The following is a 19,645-nucleotide window of genomic DNA, read 5'->3' on the forward strand; positions in this document are numbered from 1 at the left end:
CCTGGCCTTCAGTAAGATGAGGTGTTAGATTAGATCAGAGTAAGAAACTGTAGGCTCAGAGACTCAGCCTTTCAGATGTGTTTCCTTTAGCCTCTGCAGTGTTGGCCTGTCCAGTGTTAATTTAAAATGCGATTGTTGCCAGTGTTTACATCTAGATATTTCACATAAAATTTTGGGTTTCCAGCTTATCTTTAGATACTAGCACATCTGACAAAGCTGGGTCCATATTCCCATGGCACCCATTATCTGGAGTTGTGGAGTGCCTATTCCTTTACGTGAACCACTGCTTTATTTCCTGTGGTCTCGCCTGCTGTCTGTAACCTTTTCTATTCTCTGTAGTAACAAGGAGAGGAAAATGAATTAAGTTTTGACTGTGCCCACTATGTGTTAGGCACTATTCTAGGGCATAAGGGTACAGAGGGGAACTAAAGAGACAAAGTCTCTACTTTCATAGTGAGTGTTAAGTACCCATCCATATCATTAAAAATTAGGGGGATAAAGTTAGACCCAAGAGTGCTATGTATTTGAGGCAAAGTGGGAGAAAGCATGTTTCTTTGCAGAAATAAAAAAGTGTTCCCACATATTTAAGAGGCTAAAGTGTGTCTGTGTCAAAATTATTATGCCTATCTGGAGTTGTGGAGTGGCTATTCCTTTACGTGAACCATTGCTTTTTACTTGCTTACCTCACATAATGGAATGAATCCTTTTTCCCTTTGTGGTTCAGTAAATTCATGAATTTTTCCCCAAAAGGGATTCCAGGGAAATCATAGGGAATATCTTAACTTTTCAAAAAAAAAAATTTAATGCTTTTATTTATTTTAGAGAGAGACAGAGACAGATGCAAATGGGGGAGGGACAGAGAAAGAGAGGGAAACACAGAGTCCAAGGCAGGCTCCAGGCTCTGAGCTGTCAGCACAGTGCCCAAAGTGGGGCCGGAACTCACGAACTGCGAGATCATGACCTGAGCCGAAGTCAGACGTTTACCCCACTGAGCCACCCAGATGCCCCTATCTTAGCGTCTCAAAAAAACATGCAGGTAGGCAGAAGGACTGGCCCAGGTTCCAGTGGGCAGACTGGCACAGGCTCTAGTGAATATTAGCTTTTCTACCTCTGTCCAAACTATGCCCAGCTCAGCTTTAGATTTTTCCATTTAATCCAGATCTCGGGATGCAACTCAATCTGAAATAAGCCTCTCTATTTACAGTCTTATAATTGCCTTCTTCTCTAGCAGCCTGAACTCTGTTTAGGTGTGGCCGAGAATCTTCATACCCTGATCTGTCTGGTGGACATGGGCCTGTGCCAGAGAAGTATCTCGAGTGGTACTATATGCCCTCTTCTTTCTAACTGGGTTATTTACATCTCCAGTTGGTCAGTTACACATTGATAGTGACCAATATCTTTAAACTGACAAATCCTATCAGACTTTGAATTTTGTCTCATGATCAAGGACCTGTGACTTAAATGCGTCCCATCTGCACATAAGCCCTTTTATGGGCATAGATGCTAAACAGTGTGGTTCCATCTGTGTTAGGGATAATGCAGGTTCATTGCTTTGCCTTTAGATCTGTGATGGTCATAGGCTTTGAGAGTCTCGGCTGGCCCTTCTGAACCCATTGTGCCTGCCTGGATTGTGTGGTAGGCATCTGACTCATTTCTTGAGTGCAGGCTGGAAAGGTCATCTTACTACCTGGTAAAGAAAACTGCACTGCTCCCATCTGCTGGCAGGTATCTTAGGTCGCTGTATCATCAGCCTGCTGAAAGGGCTGCCCTGTCCTTTAGTGGTTCTGTGCATTCCACTGTAGGAAATAGTCATTCCCAACTTGTGCTCTGCAGCCCGATCATATGTCTCCTTATTATCTAAATGGGGTGTGACACAGATTTTTACTCTAAGGTAAGTAAAGTGGGAAGAACATGTTGTGGACAGCCAACAGAGTGACACCATTCCAGGTTGTACATAATTAGCCATGAGACTCCTAAGCCTCATTCCATTCCTCTACTCATAAAGCAAAATGCTTGGATTTAATGCTCTCTAAGAGCATATTGGTACAAAGTCTGTAGTTCTGTGATTCTTTAATCAAATTCAAATACCTATAAAATGAATACTCACTTGAACTGTTTACAAAATAATTATGAATACACATAGAAACTTTATAATTAACACTTCTGATTGATAATAAGACACATCATGAATTTAATAGCTTTTTGGGGAAAAGAAGATTAAATACTACTGCACTAAATGTACATACTTATTACAAGAAAAATTCTGATATCCTAAAAATTAAAATGTAAAAAATATGCATCTTAACATTGAGACTTTGTGTGTATGTGTGTGTGTTACAAGACCTCTGCTAGCCAATATGTGGTAGGGGTTTAAACATATTTTTATTTTATTTTATTTTATTTAAAAAAATTTTTTTAACGTTTATTCATTATTGAGAGACAGAGAGACACAGAGCGTGAGCAGGGGAGGGGTAGAGAGAGAGGGAGACACAGAATCTGAAGCAGGATCCAGGCCCCGAGCTGTCAGCACAGAGACCGATGCGGGGCTCGAACTCACGAATGGTGAGATCATGACCTGAGCCAAAGTCGGTCGCCCACCCGACAGAGCCACCCAGGCGCCCTTAAACGTATTTTTAAAGTAAATTTCTAGAATTAAAATTGACAGTTGAACAGTGCAAGTAGACTTTAAAGTATTATAAGAAAATGGAAAATGTTACTGAGATACAAGATTCAAGATGACAGTGGAAAAAAGACTTCATGGCAAATTTTAGTGTTTATCTGAATACTGAAGAAGGACAGTGTGGCAAGAGATACACAAACATGCAATGGCTGCTAAATCATTATCAAAATGCACACTTGGAACATTTGAGTCCATTAACATTTTTTTAAACAGAATTCTGTGTGTATTGTATGAAAACATACAACAGTGTTCTATGATTAAGGCTCTCTGGTTACAAGGAGCAGAAAAACCTATCCAAGCAGACTTGAAAAAGAGTAAACATTGTGAAGAGACACGAGGCAATGCTATGGACATCAGCAGACAGTTGCTGAAGTGCCACTGGGCCTCAGAGGTTGCAGAGAGATTAAACAGGGCCGAAGTCTCTGTCTCGGGCGTGAAGTCTCTAGAATCACTACTTTGCTCTCTATCAATTTTGCATGTGGCTGCTAGCCTTAGCACTATGCCACAGCCTCAGCTCAAGTTCCCACACTAGGGACTTCCCTCTGTGTTCACCTTCAGCCAATTAGTCATCACCTATATGCAAATAATAGCCTAGCAAAAGAATTTTTTTTTTTTTTTTTTTTTGCTCCCCAGGGTCATTGCACAGGATAGTTCAAGCTAAATTATGATGGTGTATGAGCAAGTAGATGGGCAAAGTGCCCAGTATAACTGCTGCTTATACTGCCTTCACTGCTTATACTGCTTATGAAGCCTTCAGCTTTGACAGCTTTCCTGCACCTTATCTATCTATAACCCCTGTTAACGATGGTACTGAACACCTCATACAGCATTTGGGGGATGAGATTGAAGTAAGGAGTTGTAAGAATTTGTGAAACGCTAAAATATAACCAATCCAGAGCATTTAAGAATTTCTGTTAGAGTTACATAAAACTTTTTAATGAATTTTGGACTGTCTTTAAGAGAAAGGTTAGTGTGAACATTAAAACATCTGCCCTGTAATCGAGTTATACTTTCCTGGTGTCTGCTGTGTCGAGGAACATTTCATACCTATATTTTGTGTCTTCTCAACAGCCTGTGAAGTAGGAAAGGCAGGAAGAATCCTCAGGGTCGATTGTTAGCTCTCAGGAGGGATTAGAAGGAAGGAAGAAAAAGCTTCTTGAAATTGACAACTATTATTATAACAATTATTAAAATAACTTCCAGGCCTCTCTGGTTAAGTGCTGGACTTAACAATTTTTTTTTTTAAGTTTTTGGTTGAATCTAATCTCTTTGGGCCTCTGTTTTCTCTAGCTAATAATCGTCTACAAGGGAAAAATAATACCCAGCCTCATAGGATTGTAGTAAGAATTAAATAAGAGCTCAAAGTGCCTAGGACAGTGATTGGAATGTAGTTCTTTTTTCTTTTATCTGTTTATTTGTAGGTACTTTGGAAGATAATTACTGTTCTTCCTTCTTCCTGATATAGGTGTTCAGGAACAATTTTTCTGACTCTTGCCACCCAATCCCATGGTAATATCTCTGAGTCCCTTGAATGTAAGAGTGCCTTCTAGCCCAGGCAAGCCCTAGGTCTAGCTGATGATGGCATCAGTACCATTAACAGTAACAGCAGAAAGCTATAGCCACTGTGGTTATTTGACTTTTTGAACATCACTCAAAAGAGCTTGTATGTGTGTTTCCTTCACAGGTGGATTTGCTATCGTGTTTCTGGTGAGGACAAGCAATGGAATGAAATGTGCCTTGAAACGCATGTTTGTCAACAATGAGCATGATCTCCAGGTGTGCAAGAGAGAAATCCAGATAATGGTAAGGCTGCCCCTCAGACTTGGGACTTCTTGTTTAAAATGTGCCCTCTGATAAGAAAGGCGTGTGTGTGTGTGTGTCTCGGGGCAGTGGGTCTTGTTCCCTTCCCTGAGATGGCAGAGGAGCCTCACACAAAATGAGAATGAAGAGTCATGGGGTGCAACATGCTTCTCCCATCTTGGTCACCCTTAGCTGGAGGGTTGAAGAGAAAGGAGCGTATTGAGAGAACTGACCAATTTTTTAGGTCAGAGGAAGAAGTTTGGGCACTGGGAAACATTTCTTTCATAAATTCATTCCCAGAATTAAGTATGGGGTTTAATCCAGAAACCCTAGCTCTCCAGTGAGCCTCGTCTGCTAGTCTTGTCTTCTGTCAGTTCCCAAACCTGGTCTTCGTCCATCTTGAGCTTTTCAGCATTCCTTGAACATATCCTTCTACACTTTTATATTTTATACATGTAGTTCTTTCCTTCTGGAATGGTTTTCTCCTTTTTTGGACTAGAAACCTCTTATTCACACATACTCTATGATCCCATATATAAAAGTCCAAGAACAGGCAAAAGTGATCTATGATAACAGATCAGAAAGTGGTCATCTGAGTGTGGGAAATGGACTAGAAAGGGGCATGTGGGAATTTTCTGGGCCATGGAAATGTTCTATATCTTGTTTTGGGTAGTGGTTACCCAGGACCATATAAGTGTCAGAACTCAGCTGAACACCTTAAGATCTGTGCATTTTATTATATGTTAATTATACCTCATATCTTAAAAACTTCATTTTCACAATTCATATTCATATGATGTTTAAAGAAAGTACATTTCTGTTAGAGATATGTGCTGAAATATTTATGGATGAAATAAGATGATGTCTTGAAGTTAATGAGTGGATATAGAAGAGAAACAAAACTGGCAAAGGGTTACTGATCGAAGCAGATCACTGGGTATGTGGGAGTTTCTCACTTTCACTTCTGTTTGACGTTATACATAAAAAATTTAAATAGTCTTTTATTCCATTTTGCTTCCACAAAATACTTTTGTTTTCACCAAAGCAAAATTTTGTTTATATTGCCTATGCGTAATCTTATAAGTAATTTTGCCATCAGAAAGTAACTCATTTTAAATCAGGAGCTTTACATTCCAGCAGACTGTGTGACATAATATAGTTGATCCTTGAACAATATGGGGGTGGGGGTGCTGACCCCTGAACCGTTGAAAATCCACATATTAACTTTTGATCACCCGAAGCTTAACAACTAATAGCCTGTTGTTGACTGCAAGTCTTAACATAAACAGTCAATTAACTCATATTTTGTATGTTATATGTATTATATACTGTATTCTTACAATAAAGTAAGCTAGAGAAAAGAAAATGTTATTAAGAAAATCATAAGGACGATACATTTACGCACTGTACTGTATTTAAGGGGAAGAAATCCATGTCTGGATTTGCACAGTCTGAACTCATGTTGTTCAAGTGTTAACTGTACTTAGTGGGCTTTGGATGAAATGAATGTATGAATAATGGTAATATCAGGTGCATATATTCACCTAGAGGTGATGATTTCTCTATGCCCTGGAGTTTAATGCTTTTATAAAGAGAAGAAAGGGGTCCAAAAAAATGGGTGGAGGTGCCATTGTAGGAATTTCATCAGGCTTTCCTTGGCCCTGTCCATCCCTTGTGGGGTTGACCTTTCAGGGGCTACTTAAGAGTAACTAGCTGTACTGTAGTTGGGCTACTGAAAAAGACCTCAGGATTTTACAGAGTCTGGTACTATTTTAGATTTCAAAAAGCTGAAACCATTTGAGAAGAAACCATTTGCTGATGGAAGTGTTGCTGTCATGATTGCGAAACAAAAAACCCCAAGGCCCCAAGTACATACTCAGGGCCACATGGATCTGTCCACAGGCACCAGTGAGCGCCCACTTCCCTACCCCACGACTCCAAATGACTAGCTTCACTGCATCTCCCTTCAGCAGCATTAGGTTTTCTGGCTGCTTCTCTTTGCCCCTCCTCCCCCTTGTCCCTGCCTTGCTAAGCTCTCACACACTCCGTTTCCTGTCTTTGCTTCTGCTATTTCCTCTGCCTAGAGTGCCCTTCTCATTCATTTTCTAGTGTTATGAAAGTAAGTAATCCTATTCTTTAACTTTCTCCTACTCATTCAGAAACATGTTTGAGAGCTGGCTTTGTGCTAGGCAGGCTTTGGAATAGAGGAACTAAGAAGACACAGGCCCCTTAGAGCTCACAAATATGTATGTTCAAATTCTGGCTCAGCCATATAATAGTTGTGAAAGATTCTGTTTTGAGTTGTTTTTGGTTTATATTTTTTTCAAGACTTAAATACTCAAATAGACGAACTAAGCTTATTACTAAAAACTTCAAGCAATTCCCTGAGGGGCCCTCCTCTGTCATTTCAAGGTTCCAGGGGCAACCCCTTTTTGTTGATTTATTTGATATGTTTCTGAATAACATGCTGATATTGCCAGCTCCTGATTTTTTTTTCTCCCTTTTAGGTATTATATGGTATGGAATGTAAATATTTAGCTTTTTCATCCCCTATATACCCTTTTCCCCAGATACCTTGCAGTCATTCTCATTTTCCATTCTGCTACAACAGCAGTTAAATTTTGGCAGTGTGTTAGTTACAGTAGTATGAGTTTTTACATGTAAGAAAACACTATTCTTGCAGAATCTTCTTGTGGACTAGGATTACTATCCCTTTTCTATATAACTCTCTTTCCATTGGAATTAACGATCTTTTTCAATTTTTTTGTCTGTCTTCTCTGTGTACTTTTCAGCAGTTTAACCCCAAACTCTCTCTAGGTTGTCGAAATCATTTTTTTTTAATACTTTTAAATGCATTTATGTGCTCTGCCCATTTTATCTTCTTGAAGAAATCTGTCTTCTAACTCCATGAAATCTGAATTGGTTGCTCTCTAGGCCTGAGTTACAGTCTTGTCTTGGAATGTCTTAGTCATTCCCTTTGCCTCACTTTTTTGTTAGATTTCCTGACTCGTTTTTTGTTTTACTTCCTCATTGTGGTGGAGCTTATCCTGTGGTAGCTTCCTTATGCATGGTAGGTAAAGTTTTGAGACCTTCGAGGTCTAGAAGTGTCTTTATTTTATGCTCACACATGTGAAATCTTATTTAAAAAATATATATATTTTTTACGTTTATTTATTTTTGATAGAGAGAGACAGAGCACAAGTGGGGGAGGGGCAGAGAGAGAAGGAGACAAAGAATTGGAAGCAGGCTCTAGGCTCCGAGCTGTCAGCACAGAGCCCGACGCGAGGCTCGAACCCACAAACTGCGAGATCATGACCTGAGCCGAAGTCGGACGCCCAACTGACTGAGCCACCCCAGGCATCCCATGTGAAATCTTATTTAAAAAAAAAAAAAAATTCTGGCTTAGAAATCATTTCATTTAGATATTTCTTGGAAGCATTACTGTACCATATTTTAGCTTTCATTGTTGTACATAGGAAGTCTTGAGTCATTCTAATATTTGGCCCTTTGGGTGTGACCCTAGAAATTTTTCCCTAGAAATTTATCAATTTCCCTTTTGTTTACAGTGTTCTGAAATATCTTGATGACATACCTTGCTGTATACACTTTTTATTTATTAATAAATGGTGTTCCCATGTAATCCAGAGACTCCCATCCTTGCACTGTGAGGAATTTTAGTTTGTCTCATTTGGTGATTTCCTTTTCTGTCTTCCTTTTGCCTGAAATTGCTGTTATTCAGATGTTGGTTCTTGCTGAATTGATTTTCTAATTTTCTTATTTTCTCCCTTTTATTTTTCATTTCTTTGTTTTCTTTTTTCCCCCCTCTACATTCTGGTTATTTCCTCAGCTTTACAGCCATGCCGTTGAATTTATTTATCAGGCTTTAAAATGTTTAAGACCTTTGTGTTTGTTTTTGTTTTGTTTTATGTTTAATTTTGATGAAGTGCAGTTTATCATTTCTCCTTTTTGTGGAACATGTTTTTGGTGTCATTTCTAAGAACTCTGCCTACACCTTGCTTCTGAAGATTTTTGTCCTGTTTTTTTCCTAAAAGTTTTATAGTTTTACATTTTACATTTAAGTCTGTGATTCATTTTGAATAAATTTTTATGGCAGGTATGAGACTTAGGTTGAGGTTCATTTTTTTTGCCTATGGGTCTCCATTTGCTCTAGCACCCTTTGTTGAAAGGCTATCTTTACGGGGCGCGTGGGTGGCTCAGTCGGTTAAGCGTCCGACTTCAGCTCAGGTCACGATCTCGCGGTCCGCGAGTTCGAGCCTCGCGTCGGGCTCTGGGCTGATGGCTCAGAGCCTGGAGCCTGCTTCCGATTCTGTGTCTCCCTCTCTCTCTGCCCCTCCCCCGTTCATGCTGTGTCTCTCTCTGTCTCAAAAATAAATAAACGTTAAAAAAAAGTTTTTTTAAAAAAGAAAGGCTATCTTTCCTCCATTGAATATGTTTGTCAGAACTCAGTTGGGCGTATTTGTGAGGGTCCATCTCCAGACCCTTCTTTATGCTGTTCCATTAATCTATATGTCTGTCCCTCCACCAGTACCACACAACCTTCATTACTGTAGCTTTATAATAAGTCTTGAAATCAGACTGATTCCACCTACTTCTTTTTTTTCTTTCTAAAATTGTTTTACCTATTCTAGTTCTTTTGCCTTTTCATATAAATTTTAGAATAATCTTTATCTACAGAATATCTGGCAAGTTTTTGATAGGAAATCCATTAAACCTTTTTATGAACTTGGGGAGAATTGACATCTTTTCTGTGTAGTTTTCCAATAAATGAACATGGTGCATCTCTCCACTTATTTGCATCTTTGATTTTTTTTTCATCAGTGTTATGTAGGATTTGTACATGTTCTTAGATTTATACATAGGTTTTCTTTGTTTTGTTTTGAGTGATTATAAATGGTATTGGATTTTTCATTTTGGTGTCCCTGTGTTTGTTACTAGTATGTAGAAAACCAATTGATCATTCTGTGTTTATCTTATATCCTTTAACCTTGCTGAACTTGTTTACTCCTTCTTGAATTTTTTTCTAGATTACTTAGGATTTTCTATATAGACCATTGTGTCATCTGCAAAGAGAGGCAGTTTTATTTCTTCCTTTCTAATCTGCATCCTTTTAATTTCCTTTTCTAGCCTTAATTGCATTGGCTAGAATTTGCAGTACTATGCTGAGTAACAATGGTGAGTGGACATCCTTGTCTTCTTCCCAAGTCTTAGGAGGAAAGAAGACTTTCACCATTAAGCATATGGTTAGCTGTAGTTTTTAAAATTTTTTCTTTATTTTATTTTTTTATTTTTAAAGTTTATTTATTTTGAGAGAGTTAGAGACAGCATGAGTGGGGGAGAGGCAGAGAGAGAGAGAGGGAGAATCCCAAGCAGGCTCCATACTGCCAGCACAGAGCCTGATGGGGGACTTGAACTCACAAAACTGCAAGATCATGACCTGAGCTGAAACTAAGAGTCGGACACTTAACCAACTGAGCCATTCAGACATGCCTAAAATTTTTTCTTTAATATTTATTTATTTTAAGAGAGAGAGAGAGAGAGAAAGAGCGCCTGGGGGAAGGGCAGAGAGAGAGGGACAAAAAGAGCATCCCAAGCAGGCTCCAAGCTGTCAGCACAGAGCCTGATGCAAGGATCAAACCCATGAACCATAAGATCATGGCCTGACCTGAAATCATGACCTCAACCAACTGAGCCACTCAGGTGCCCCTGTAGTTTTTAAAAATACATTAAAAAATGGGGCGCCTGGGTGGCGCAGTCGGTTAAGCGTCCGACTTCAGCCAGGTCACGATCTCGCAGTCCGTGAGTTCGAACCCCGCATCAGGCTCTGGGCTGATGGCTCAGAGCCTGGAGCCTGATTCCGATTCTGTGTCTCCCTCTCTCTCTGCCCCTCCCCCGTTCATGCTCTGTGTCTCTCTGTCCCAAAAATAAATAAAAAACGTTGAAAAAAAAATTAAAAAAAAAAAAATAAAATAAAAATACATTAAAAAAAATAAATTTGAGGAAGTTTCCCTCTATTCCTATTTTTCTAAGAGGTTTTTTTTTTTTTTTTTTTTTTACCATGAATGGGAGTTGAAATTTTTTTTTTTTTTTTTTTTTTTTAATTTATTTTTGGGACAGAGAGAGACAGAGCATGAACGGGGGAGGGGCAGAGAGAGAGGGAGACACAGAATCCGAAACAGGCTCCAGGCTCCGAGCCATCAGCCCAGAGCCTGACGCGGGGCTCGAACTCACGGACCGCGAGATCGTGACCTGGCTGAAGTCGGACGCTTAACCGACTGCGCCACCCAGGCGCCCCATGGGAGTTGAAATTTGTTAAATATTTTTTCTGCATTGATTGATATGCTCATGATTTTTCTTATTTAGCTTTAATATAGGGCATTGTATTGACTGATTTTCAAATATTGAATCAGCCTTACATCCCTGCAATAATCCCCGCTTGGTCATGGCCTATAATTATTTTTATTATGTTTTTGAATTCTATTTGTGAATATTTTGGTTAGGATTTTTACATCTATAATCATGAGGGATAGTGGCATGCAGATTTTTGGTTTTATTCAGCTTTTTATGGTTTTGGTATTAGGGTAATTCTGGATTTATAACATGAGTTAGGAAGTGTACCCTTCTCTTCTGTTTTGTGGAAGAGAGATTTTGTAGAATTGGTGTTTATTCTTCCTTAAGCATTTGTTGGAATTCTCCAGTGAAACCATCTGGGCCTGGGGATTTCTTTTTTGGGAGTTATTAAGTTACAAATTCAGTTTCCTTAATAGTTATAAGGCTATTCACAAATGTCCATCAACTAATGAATGGATAAAGAAGATGTGGTATATATATGCAATGGAATACTACTCAGCGATGAAAAAAAAAATAAAATTTTGCCATTTGCAACAATGTGGATGGAACTGGAGGGTACTATGCTAAATGAAATAAACCAGTCAGAGAAAGACAGATATCATATGTTTTCACTCATATGTGTAATTTGAGAAACCTGACAGAAGGCCATAGGGGAAGGGAAGGAAAAATAAGTTATATACAGAGAGGGAGGCAAACCATAAGTGACTCTTAAATACAGAGAATAAACTGATGGTTGATGGGGGTTGGGGGTTACGGGGGGTGGGGAAAAATGGGTGATGGGCACTGAGGAGGGCAGTTGTTGGGATAAGCACTGGGTGTTGTATATAAGTGAAGAATCATAGGAATCTACTCCTGAAGCCAAGAGCACCCTGTATGTTAGCTAACTTGACAATAAATTATAAAAACAAAAATAAAACAAAAAAAAACAGTTATGGGGCTATTCAGATTATCCATTTTATATTGGGTAAATTGTGATAGCTTGTATTTTTAAGGAATTGGTCCATTTCATTTAAGTCAAATGTATGCATGTAGAGTTAGTTGTTAGTGATATTCTTGTATTATCTGTGGATGTGTGCCACGTCTATGGCAATATCCCCTGATTCATTCCTGTTATTGATAACTTATATCTTGTATTTCTTTTTTTATTGGTATTGCTAGAGATTTGCCAGTTGATGTTTTCAAAGGACCATCTCTTTGTTTTATTGATTTCTCTATTTTTTCATTTTTTACTTCATTGATTTTTATTCTTATATTTATTATTTCTCTCTTTTTGCTCTGGGTTGATTTATCTATCTATTTATTTATTTAATGTTTATTTAGTTTTGAGAGAGAAAGAGAGAGAGCGTAAGTGAGGGTGGGGCAGAGAGAGAGGGAGGCACAGATCTGAAGCAGGCACCAGGCTCTGAGCTGTCAGTGCAGAGTTGAACACTGGGCTTGAGCTCATGAACCACGAGATCATGACCTGAGCCAAAGTCGGATGCTTAACCAGCTGAGCCACCCAGGTGCCCTAGGTTTATTTTGTTCTTCTTTTCCTAGATACTTGAGGTGGGAGTTGACACATTGACATGTCATTATCACCTAGAGTCTATAGTTTATATTAAGGTTTACTCTTGGTATTGTACATTGAGTTTGGAATTGTATTAGGGGTTTGACAAATGTATAGCATGTGTCTACCATTATAGTATCATATGGGACAGTTTCACTGCTCCAGACATCCCCTGTGCTCTGCCTGTTTATTCCACCAAATCTCCCAACACCCGATAACCATTTTTATTTTATTGCCCTATTAGTTTTGCCTTTTTCAGAACATCGTATAGTTGGAATTATTCATTGTGTAACCTTAACAGATTGGCTTCTTTCACTTAATACGCATTTTAGGTTCTTCCGTGTCTTTTCATGGTTTGATAGCTCATTTCTTTGTAGAGCAGAATGATATTCCATTGTATGGATATTTCACAGTTCATCCATTGGTCTGTTGAAGAACATCTTGGTTGCTTCCAAGTGTTAGCAATTGTGAATAAAGCTGTCATAAACATCTGTGTGCAGATTTTGTGTGGGTATAAATTTTCAACTCATTTGGATATATTTCATAGATTATCAACTAAGGAATTATTATTTCAATTTTGAAGATCTTTCTGTTTGTAAGCCAATATTTAAATTTTATTTTATTTTAATTTTACTCTGACTTTTTTTTTTTTTTAATGTTTATTTTTGAGACAGAGAGAGACAGAGCATGAATGGGGGAGGGGCAGAGAGAGAGGGAGACACAGAATGGGAAGCATGCTCCAGGCTCTGAGCCATCAGCCCAGAGCCTGACGCGGGGCTCAAACTCACGAACCACGAGATCGTGACCTGAGCTGAAGTCAGACGCTCAACCGACTGAGCCACCCAGGGGCCCCATTACTCTGACTTTTAAAAATATATTTTTTTTATTGTGGTCAAAACCATACAACTTAAAATTTACCATCTTAACCGTTTTTTAAAATATTTATGTATTTTGAGAGCGCGAGAGAGCGAGCATGGGTGCGTGAGTGCAGGGGGAGGATCAGAGAGAAAGGAGAGAGAGAATCCCAAGCAGGCTCTGCACTGATGCGGGGCTCTGTCAAATTGTATGACCTAAGCCAAAATTCTGAGTTGGACGCTTACCTGACTGAGCCCCCCAGGTGCCCAGCAACTTAACCATTTTTAAGTGTATAGTTTTAACTGTTGGCACAGTGTTATGCAGCAGATCTGGAGAACTTATTTATCTAGTATAACTGAAGCTTTATACCATTGAATAGCAATTCCCCGTTTCTCCTCCCGCCCCAGCTCCTGACAACTACCATTCTAGTCTCAGCTTCTATGAGTTCAGCTGTTTATATACTTCATGTAAGTGGAATCATACAGTATTTGTCCTTCTATGACTGGCTTATTTCACTTACTGTAATATTCTCGAGGTTCATCCGTATTGTAGAAATGACAAGATTTCTTTCTCTTTTAAGACTGAGTCATATTCCACTATATGTATATGCCACATTTTCTTTAGCCGTTTATCCATCGATGGACATTTAGGCTGCTTCTGCCCCTTGGTTAGTATGAATAATGTAATGAACGTGGGTGTGCAAATATCTCTTCGAGATCCTGTTTTTAATTCTTTTGGATTTACACCAAGAAGTGGGATTGCTGGGTAATATGGTAATTCTGTGTTTAATTTTCTGTTTTTCATAGTGGCTATTCCCACCAACAGTGCCACAAGGATTCTAATATCTCCACATTCTTGCCAGCACTTGTTATTTTTTGTTTGTTTAATGATGGCATCCTAATAGGCATGAAATGTTCTCTCCTTGTGATTTTGATTTGCATTTTCTTGATGCTTAGTGATGTTGAGCATCTTTTCCTATACTTGTTAGCCATTTTTTGGTAAAACTTTTAAATATTTATTCTAATCAATGTTATATCTAATATAGATATTAGATATATGTGTTATATGTAATATGTACTTATGTATGTTTTTTATATATTAATGTTTTATACATATACCGTGTGTTTGTGCGAAGACAGAAGTCTAGGCTCTGCACTTGGCTTTTGCTGGCACATTGTGGGGAGGGGCTGCAGTTTTTTCTGTGGTTTTGGCTGGAATAGAGTAGTTAGTGGCTGTACGTTTCTGTCTTGCCGGCTGCCCCCTTCCTGGGTTTGGCTAGAGAGAGCAGGCTTTTACTGGGGCTTTTTTTTATCTACGCCCATTAATGTTTTTAGTTAGCCGGCTTCTTCAGTTTCTAGTCTGGGATGTATGGGACAAGAAGATAACACAGAGAGCTCACCATCATCTCATTCCTTGGGTTCCAAAGTTTCTAGTCTGTCTGCTTTCTGTCCACATTTCAGACCCTTTTTGTTATGCTTTTTAAAATGTATACTAGTGTCCAGAGTGTTTAGTTGTTCTTAGAAGGAAGAATAGGCGAAAATACGTCTCCATTTTCCTGGAAATGGAAGTCTTCAGTTTATGCTTTTTAAAAAACAAATTCATTACATTTAGTAAGGCTTTAGAAGGAAGCAGAGATTAAAGCAAGTATTCAACTTACTTACAGTTTTTTTTCTACCATTTTTAATCAAAAGCCCCGCATGATGTCTTTAACCCTCTAGGCTCAGACTTCTGTGCAATGTAGGCCATACCCTAGCCCTTCCTCTCTCAAATGGTGTCAGGATTGTGAAAGGAGGTGGAAGGGATAATGTGCTTTATAACATGCTAAAGCTTATGTGTTAGTGATCAAAGAAGCAGAGTCCTCTCTGCACTTACCCCAGAGTAAGGATATATACCCACATCTCACCCAAACTCAAGAATGATCAGTGGTTCACTAGAGACATTTAATTTTGACAAATGCTATGTGCCATTTACCAGAGTGTGGTATGAGTCTTTGGGTACATCTGGGATATGTGCCCTGATGAAACCAAAAGGATTTTGGTTTCTGATGAACAGTTGGAAGTTGGGTTTTGGGCTTCAGGTTCCTTTGCCTAAAGGCAGGAAAAGATTAATTATCTTCAGACTTAAAGGGATAAGATCTCTAGCTCAAGATGGATCAAGTGCTGTTCTGTGTTCACATCTCCTGGCCCAGACAGATTACATCTGCAGTGAGCTTGATAGTGAGGACACTGAGGTGCCACCAGTCATGTTTGCAGACCTTCTTTCAACAAAAGAGATATCAGAAGATTTGAGGCAGGAAAATGTTTCCATATTCCTAAAAGGGAGAAAGGTAGAATGAGTACAGTAGGGACATTGAGATAGATGGGGGACAAGAATCTGGAACGTATAAAAGATGCTTTGATGCTATTTTTTGTGTAGGAAAAGGTGTGTGTGTGTGTGTGTGTGTGTGTGTGTCTGTGTGTGTGTCTGTGTGTGTGTGTGTGTGTGTCTGTGTCCATACATAATACATACTGTTTGGATTTGCCTGAACAAAACACTGAAAAGATGAGGGAGAAGGAAAGATAGAGAGAGAGAGGGAAGGTAAAAGGGAGGAAGGGAGGGTTCCTTATAGGGGATGAGTATTGGAGTAGAAAATAATTTCCTACTATATATTTCTTTCTTTTTGAATGTTAATGTATTACTTATTTAAAATAATTTTTTAATGTTTATTTATTTTTGAGAGAGAGAGAGAGAGAGAGAGAGAGACAGCATGAGGGGGGTGGGAGGGTCAGAGAGGGAGACACAGAATTTAAAGCAGGCTCCAGGCTCTGAGCTGTCAGCACAGAGCCTGATGCAGGGCTCGAACCCACGAATCGTGAGATCATGACCTGAGCCGAAGTCAGAGGCCCAACCGACTGAGCCACCCAGGCGCCCCAATATATTTTATTTTTAAAATAAAATAAAATTTTAAGTTATTTTGTAGTCACTTGGGTAAATAAGCAGGGATCCAAAGAGCCCTCAGGTTGGATAAGAGCAGGCCATGTCATATCAACATCATGGTGTCTCTGGGAAGGTTTCTGGATAGGAAGCTCAGGATTGTGCACTAGGTCCCGTGTCTGTGGATCATATCATTTGGGTAAGGACACTCACCAGAGATCTGTGAACAAGTTGGAGAGTTTAGGCTGGATGCCAGGAATAATAGCTACTGTGTATAATGATTTCTGACCAGTGATTTGATATTAATCTTAGAAACTTTCTAAGAAAAAAGCCCTGCAGCTTACCATTAGCTTTATGTTATTTTACATTTAATAAAGAACTTAATTAAAGAGATAGAAGACATACTTATCAATTATGTACCTAATACAAAGTTGGAAGATATAACAACTACACTGGGTAATAGAATCAGGGTCTAAAACAATCCTTACCAATTGAAGCAATGGAGTGATTCTAATGAGATGAAATAACAAGGCAAGGTCATACACTTGGATTTTTATTTTATTTTAACAACTTTACAAGCATAGTTCTGGGAAGGTGGAGATTTAAAGCAGCATAAGTGGAAAAAGACTCAAGTATTTTAGTGGTCAGTTAACTCAGTATGAATATGTAGTGTAATGTGGCTGCCAAAAGAAAAAGAATACCATTTTTAGCTACATTAATAAAATTAATAGTAGGTGATAGTACTCGTCTACTCTGCAGGAGTCCAACGACACCTGGAGTATTAACTGGGGCCATGCTTATAAAAAGGATATAGACAAAGCAAAGCATTTACATGGGAGCAGCCAAAATGGTGATGCAACTAAAAAACGTGTCATTGAAAGTGGGTATATTTAACCCATTTTGGCTATGTCATATTCCATTCTATGTATATATAACATTTTGTATATCCTAATGGACATTGGGGTTGTTTCTGCTTTTTGGTATTATGAATAATGCTGCTAAGGACATTTGTGTTCAAATTTTTGTGTGAATATGATATTTCATTTCCCTTGGGTATATACACAGAAGTGAAATTGTTGGGTCAAGTGGTAACTCTCCTCTTTGAGAAAATGCCAAACCATTTTCCACAGAAGCTGCACTATTTTATATTCTATCAGCAATGTATGAAGGTCCCAATCTCCACATCCTTGCCAACATTTTTTATTATTTCTGTTTTTAATTATAGTCATCCTTGTGGTTGTAGAGTGATATCTCATTATGGTTTTGATTTGTGTTTTCCAAGTGATTAATGGCGTTGAGCATCTTTTCATGTGCCTGTCAGCCATTTGTATATGCTCTTTGGAGAAATTTACATTCAGATCCTTTACCAGTTTTTACATTGTGTTGCCTTTTTATTGTTGAGCTTTAAGGCTTCTTTATAGTCTGGATACTGGATCCTTATCATGTGTATGATTTGCACATATTTCTTTTCCCATTCTTTATGTGTGTGTGTGTGTGTGTGTGTGTGTGTGTGTATGTGTGTATTATATATATGTATGTATATCATATATGTATATATTACACATATATGTATATATGTGTATATATTACACATATATGTATATATGTATATATACATACATTATATATATGAAGTTTATTTATTTATTTTGAGAGAGAAAGAGCATGAGTGAGCCAGGGAGGGGCAGAGAGAGAGGGACAGCGAGAATCTGTCAGTGCAGAGCCTGATGCAGGACTCAACTATGCAAACCATGAGATCATGACTTGAGCCCAAATCAGGAGTCAGATGCTTTACTGACTGAGCCTCCCAGGAACTCCCTATATAACGTTAGTTTAAAAATAAGGTTTAAAATAACAACTCAAACTCCTTAGACTTATCACTGATTAAATTGTAAAATATAAACTGATCCGATCTGTAATTTAACTGAACATTTCCCACTCCCCTAAAAATCAGGTTTTGACTTAGAGTCATCATATAGACTTTTATCTCAATACCACAAATAATAATTGTAGCCAAGGGCATCAAGGTATCTTCCCTATACCCTGTCTTTTCCTGAGGCCTTGAGCTCCAATACCATGTGGGTTCCATCCCATACCTCTATGTCCATTTCTGTTCTCCAAGCCTAGGACCGGGCTTGTAATGAAAGTCGGGGAATCTTGGACCTCCTCTGGCCTATTAATATGGAGAACTGAGCAGTGTACCCCCTGTGTGAGTCAGTCTCACTTTGCGGTAAGATTTTTCTCCTGACCTTTTCTGCATTTCACATCCATTCAAATTGATCTTCTCCATCAGTTACAGACTAGTGAGGTTTTACTGTAAAATCTGAGATGCTGCTGTATCATCAAGTCGTTAAAAGTGAGTTCCATCGTCTCTCTCCAAAGAGGAGATCTTTTCTGCTTGGGCATATCTCAGGAACTCTGCAGAAGACAAATGAACAGGAATTTGGGCTTGAACTGATCAGCAGACAGCTTGGCAACTGTTCTAGGATGCCATCTGCAGATGTTAATTATCCAGTTTGGGTCTTCTAATAGCTCTTGACCTCCTCTTAGCTCTACCAAATGCTTTTTTTCCTTCCTGATTTTTTATTATTCCTCTTGGGGTGAGACAAATCAGAGGTAACACTGCTGATTCTTTTTCAAACAGTTAAATGTAGATGAATTACTAATGTGGAAACATTAGTTTTTCATTCGTCTTGTGAACATTTGGAGAACATGATCTTCTGCTCTATTTTGGCTTCAAAAACTTCTCTCCAGTTCTTCCTACTTCCCAGACTGTGTAAACGAAATCAAGTTTTTGAAGAGTTGGTGATGAGACTGAAAAGCAGCGGGAAGAACAGGCCTTGTGACATGAACCCTGAAGTCATTTTCTGTTGTGGAGGAACTTGAAGAAGAGAGACCGCTTTTCTGCTTCATCATCTCCCTTGTCTGTTATCCAAAGTAGTTGCTCGAAGCCTTTTATTTCTCTCATCAAGCTTCTTTCTCATTCCCTTACACTGCAAACGTGGTCTTGCTCTCTACCAAAAACAGAACAATAGATCGGAACTCAATGAAATTCCCTTGTCTCCAGCTGTAAACCAGTATGCATATCCATCTTTGTTTCCTTCCTGCTCTTCTTTCTAAGACCAGTCCCTTTAACAGTGCTCTCAGTCCCTGCCCCTTCTTCCTGCAGGACTTGGTTCCAGCAGTTATCCTTTGTCCTCTCCTATATGCTAAAGGTTTCTGCTCCTGGCTGCTTCCACTCTCCCAGGCTCACTTCTCTCCCATCCTAAGAATTTCTTCTCTCCATGCTGTTCCTCTCTGAAGCACGAGATGTTCTAGAGGACTGATTTGTAGTCACCAGCTCTATGTACTCAACTCTTTGCAAGTCCATTTCTGCTCTCCTCACCACCCCCATCCCATCCCTTCTCTGAAACTGTTCTCTCATAGGGCTCCAGTGACTTTCCACTGTTAGTTCCAGTGTCACATTTCTGTTTTTGTTTACC

At 38.9% G+C, this 19,645-nt stretch overlaps 1 protein-coding gene across 14 annotated transcripts in view; it reads left to right on the forward strand.

Moving 5' to 3' along the window:
• Positions 1-19,645, forward strand: part of AAK1 (AP2 associated kinase 1) — a 173,403-nt gene that overhangs the window by 75,021 nt on the left and 78,737 nt on the right. For all 14 annotated transcript variants that reach the window (XM_060659225.3, XM_060659250.3, XM_060659286.3 and 11 more), the window contains one exon: positions 4,365-4,483. In XM_060659225.3, coding sequence (XP_060515208.3) covers positions 4,365-4,483 — 119 coding nt within the window. The remainder of the gene's footprint in view (positions 1-4,364; positions 4,484-19,645) is intronic.

This window comes from Panthera onca, chromosome A3 (genome assembly GCF_046562875.1).
Source record: "Panthera onca isolate mPanOnc1 chromosome A3, mPanOnc1 haplotype 2, whole genome shotgun sequence".
NCBI classification, from domain to species: Eukaryota; Metazoa; Chordata; class Mammalia; order Carnivora; family Felidae; genus Panthera; species Panthera onca.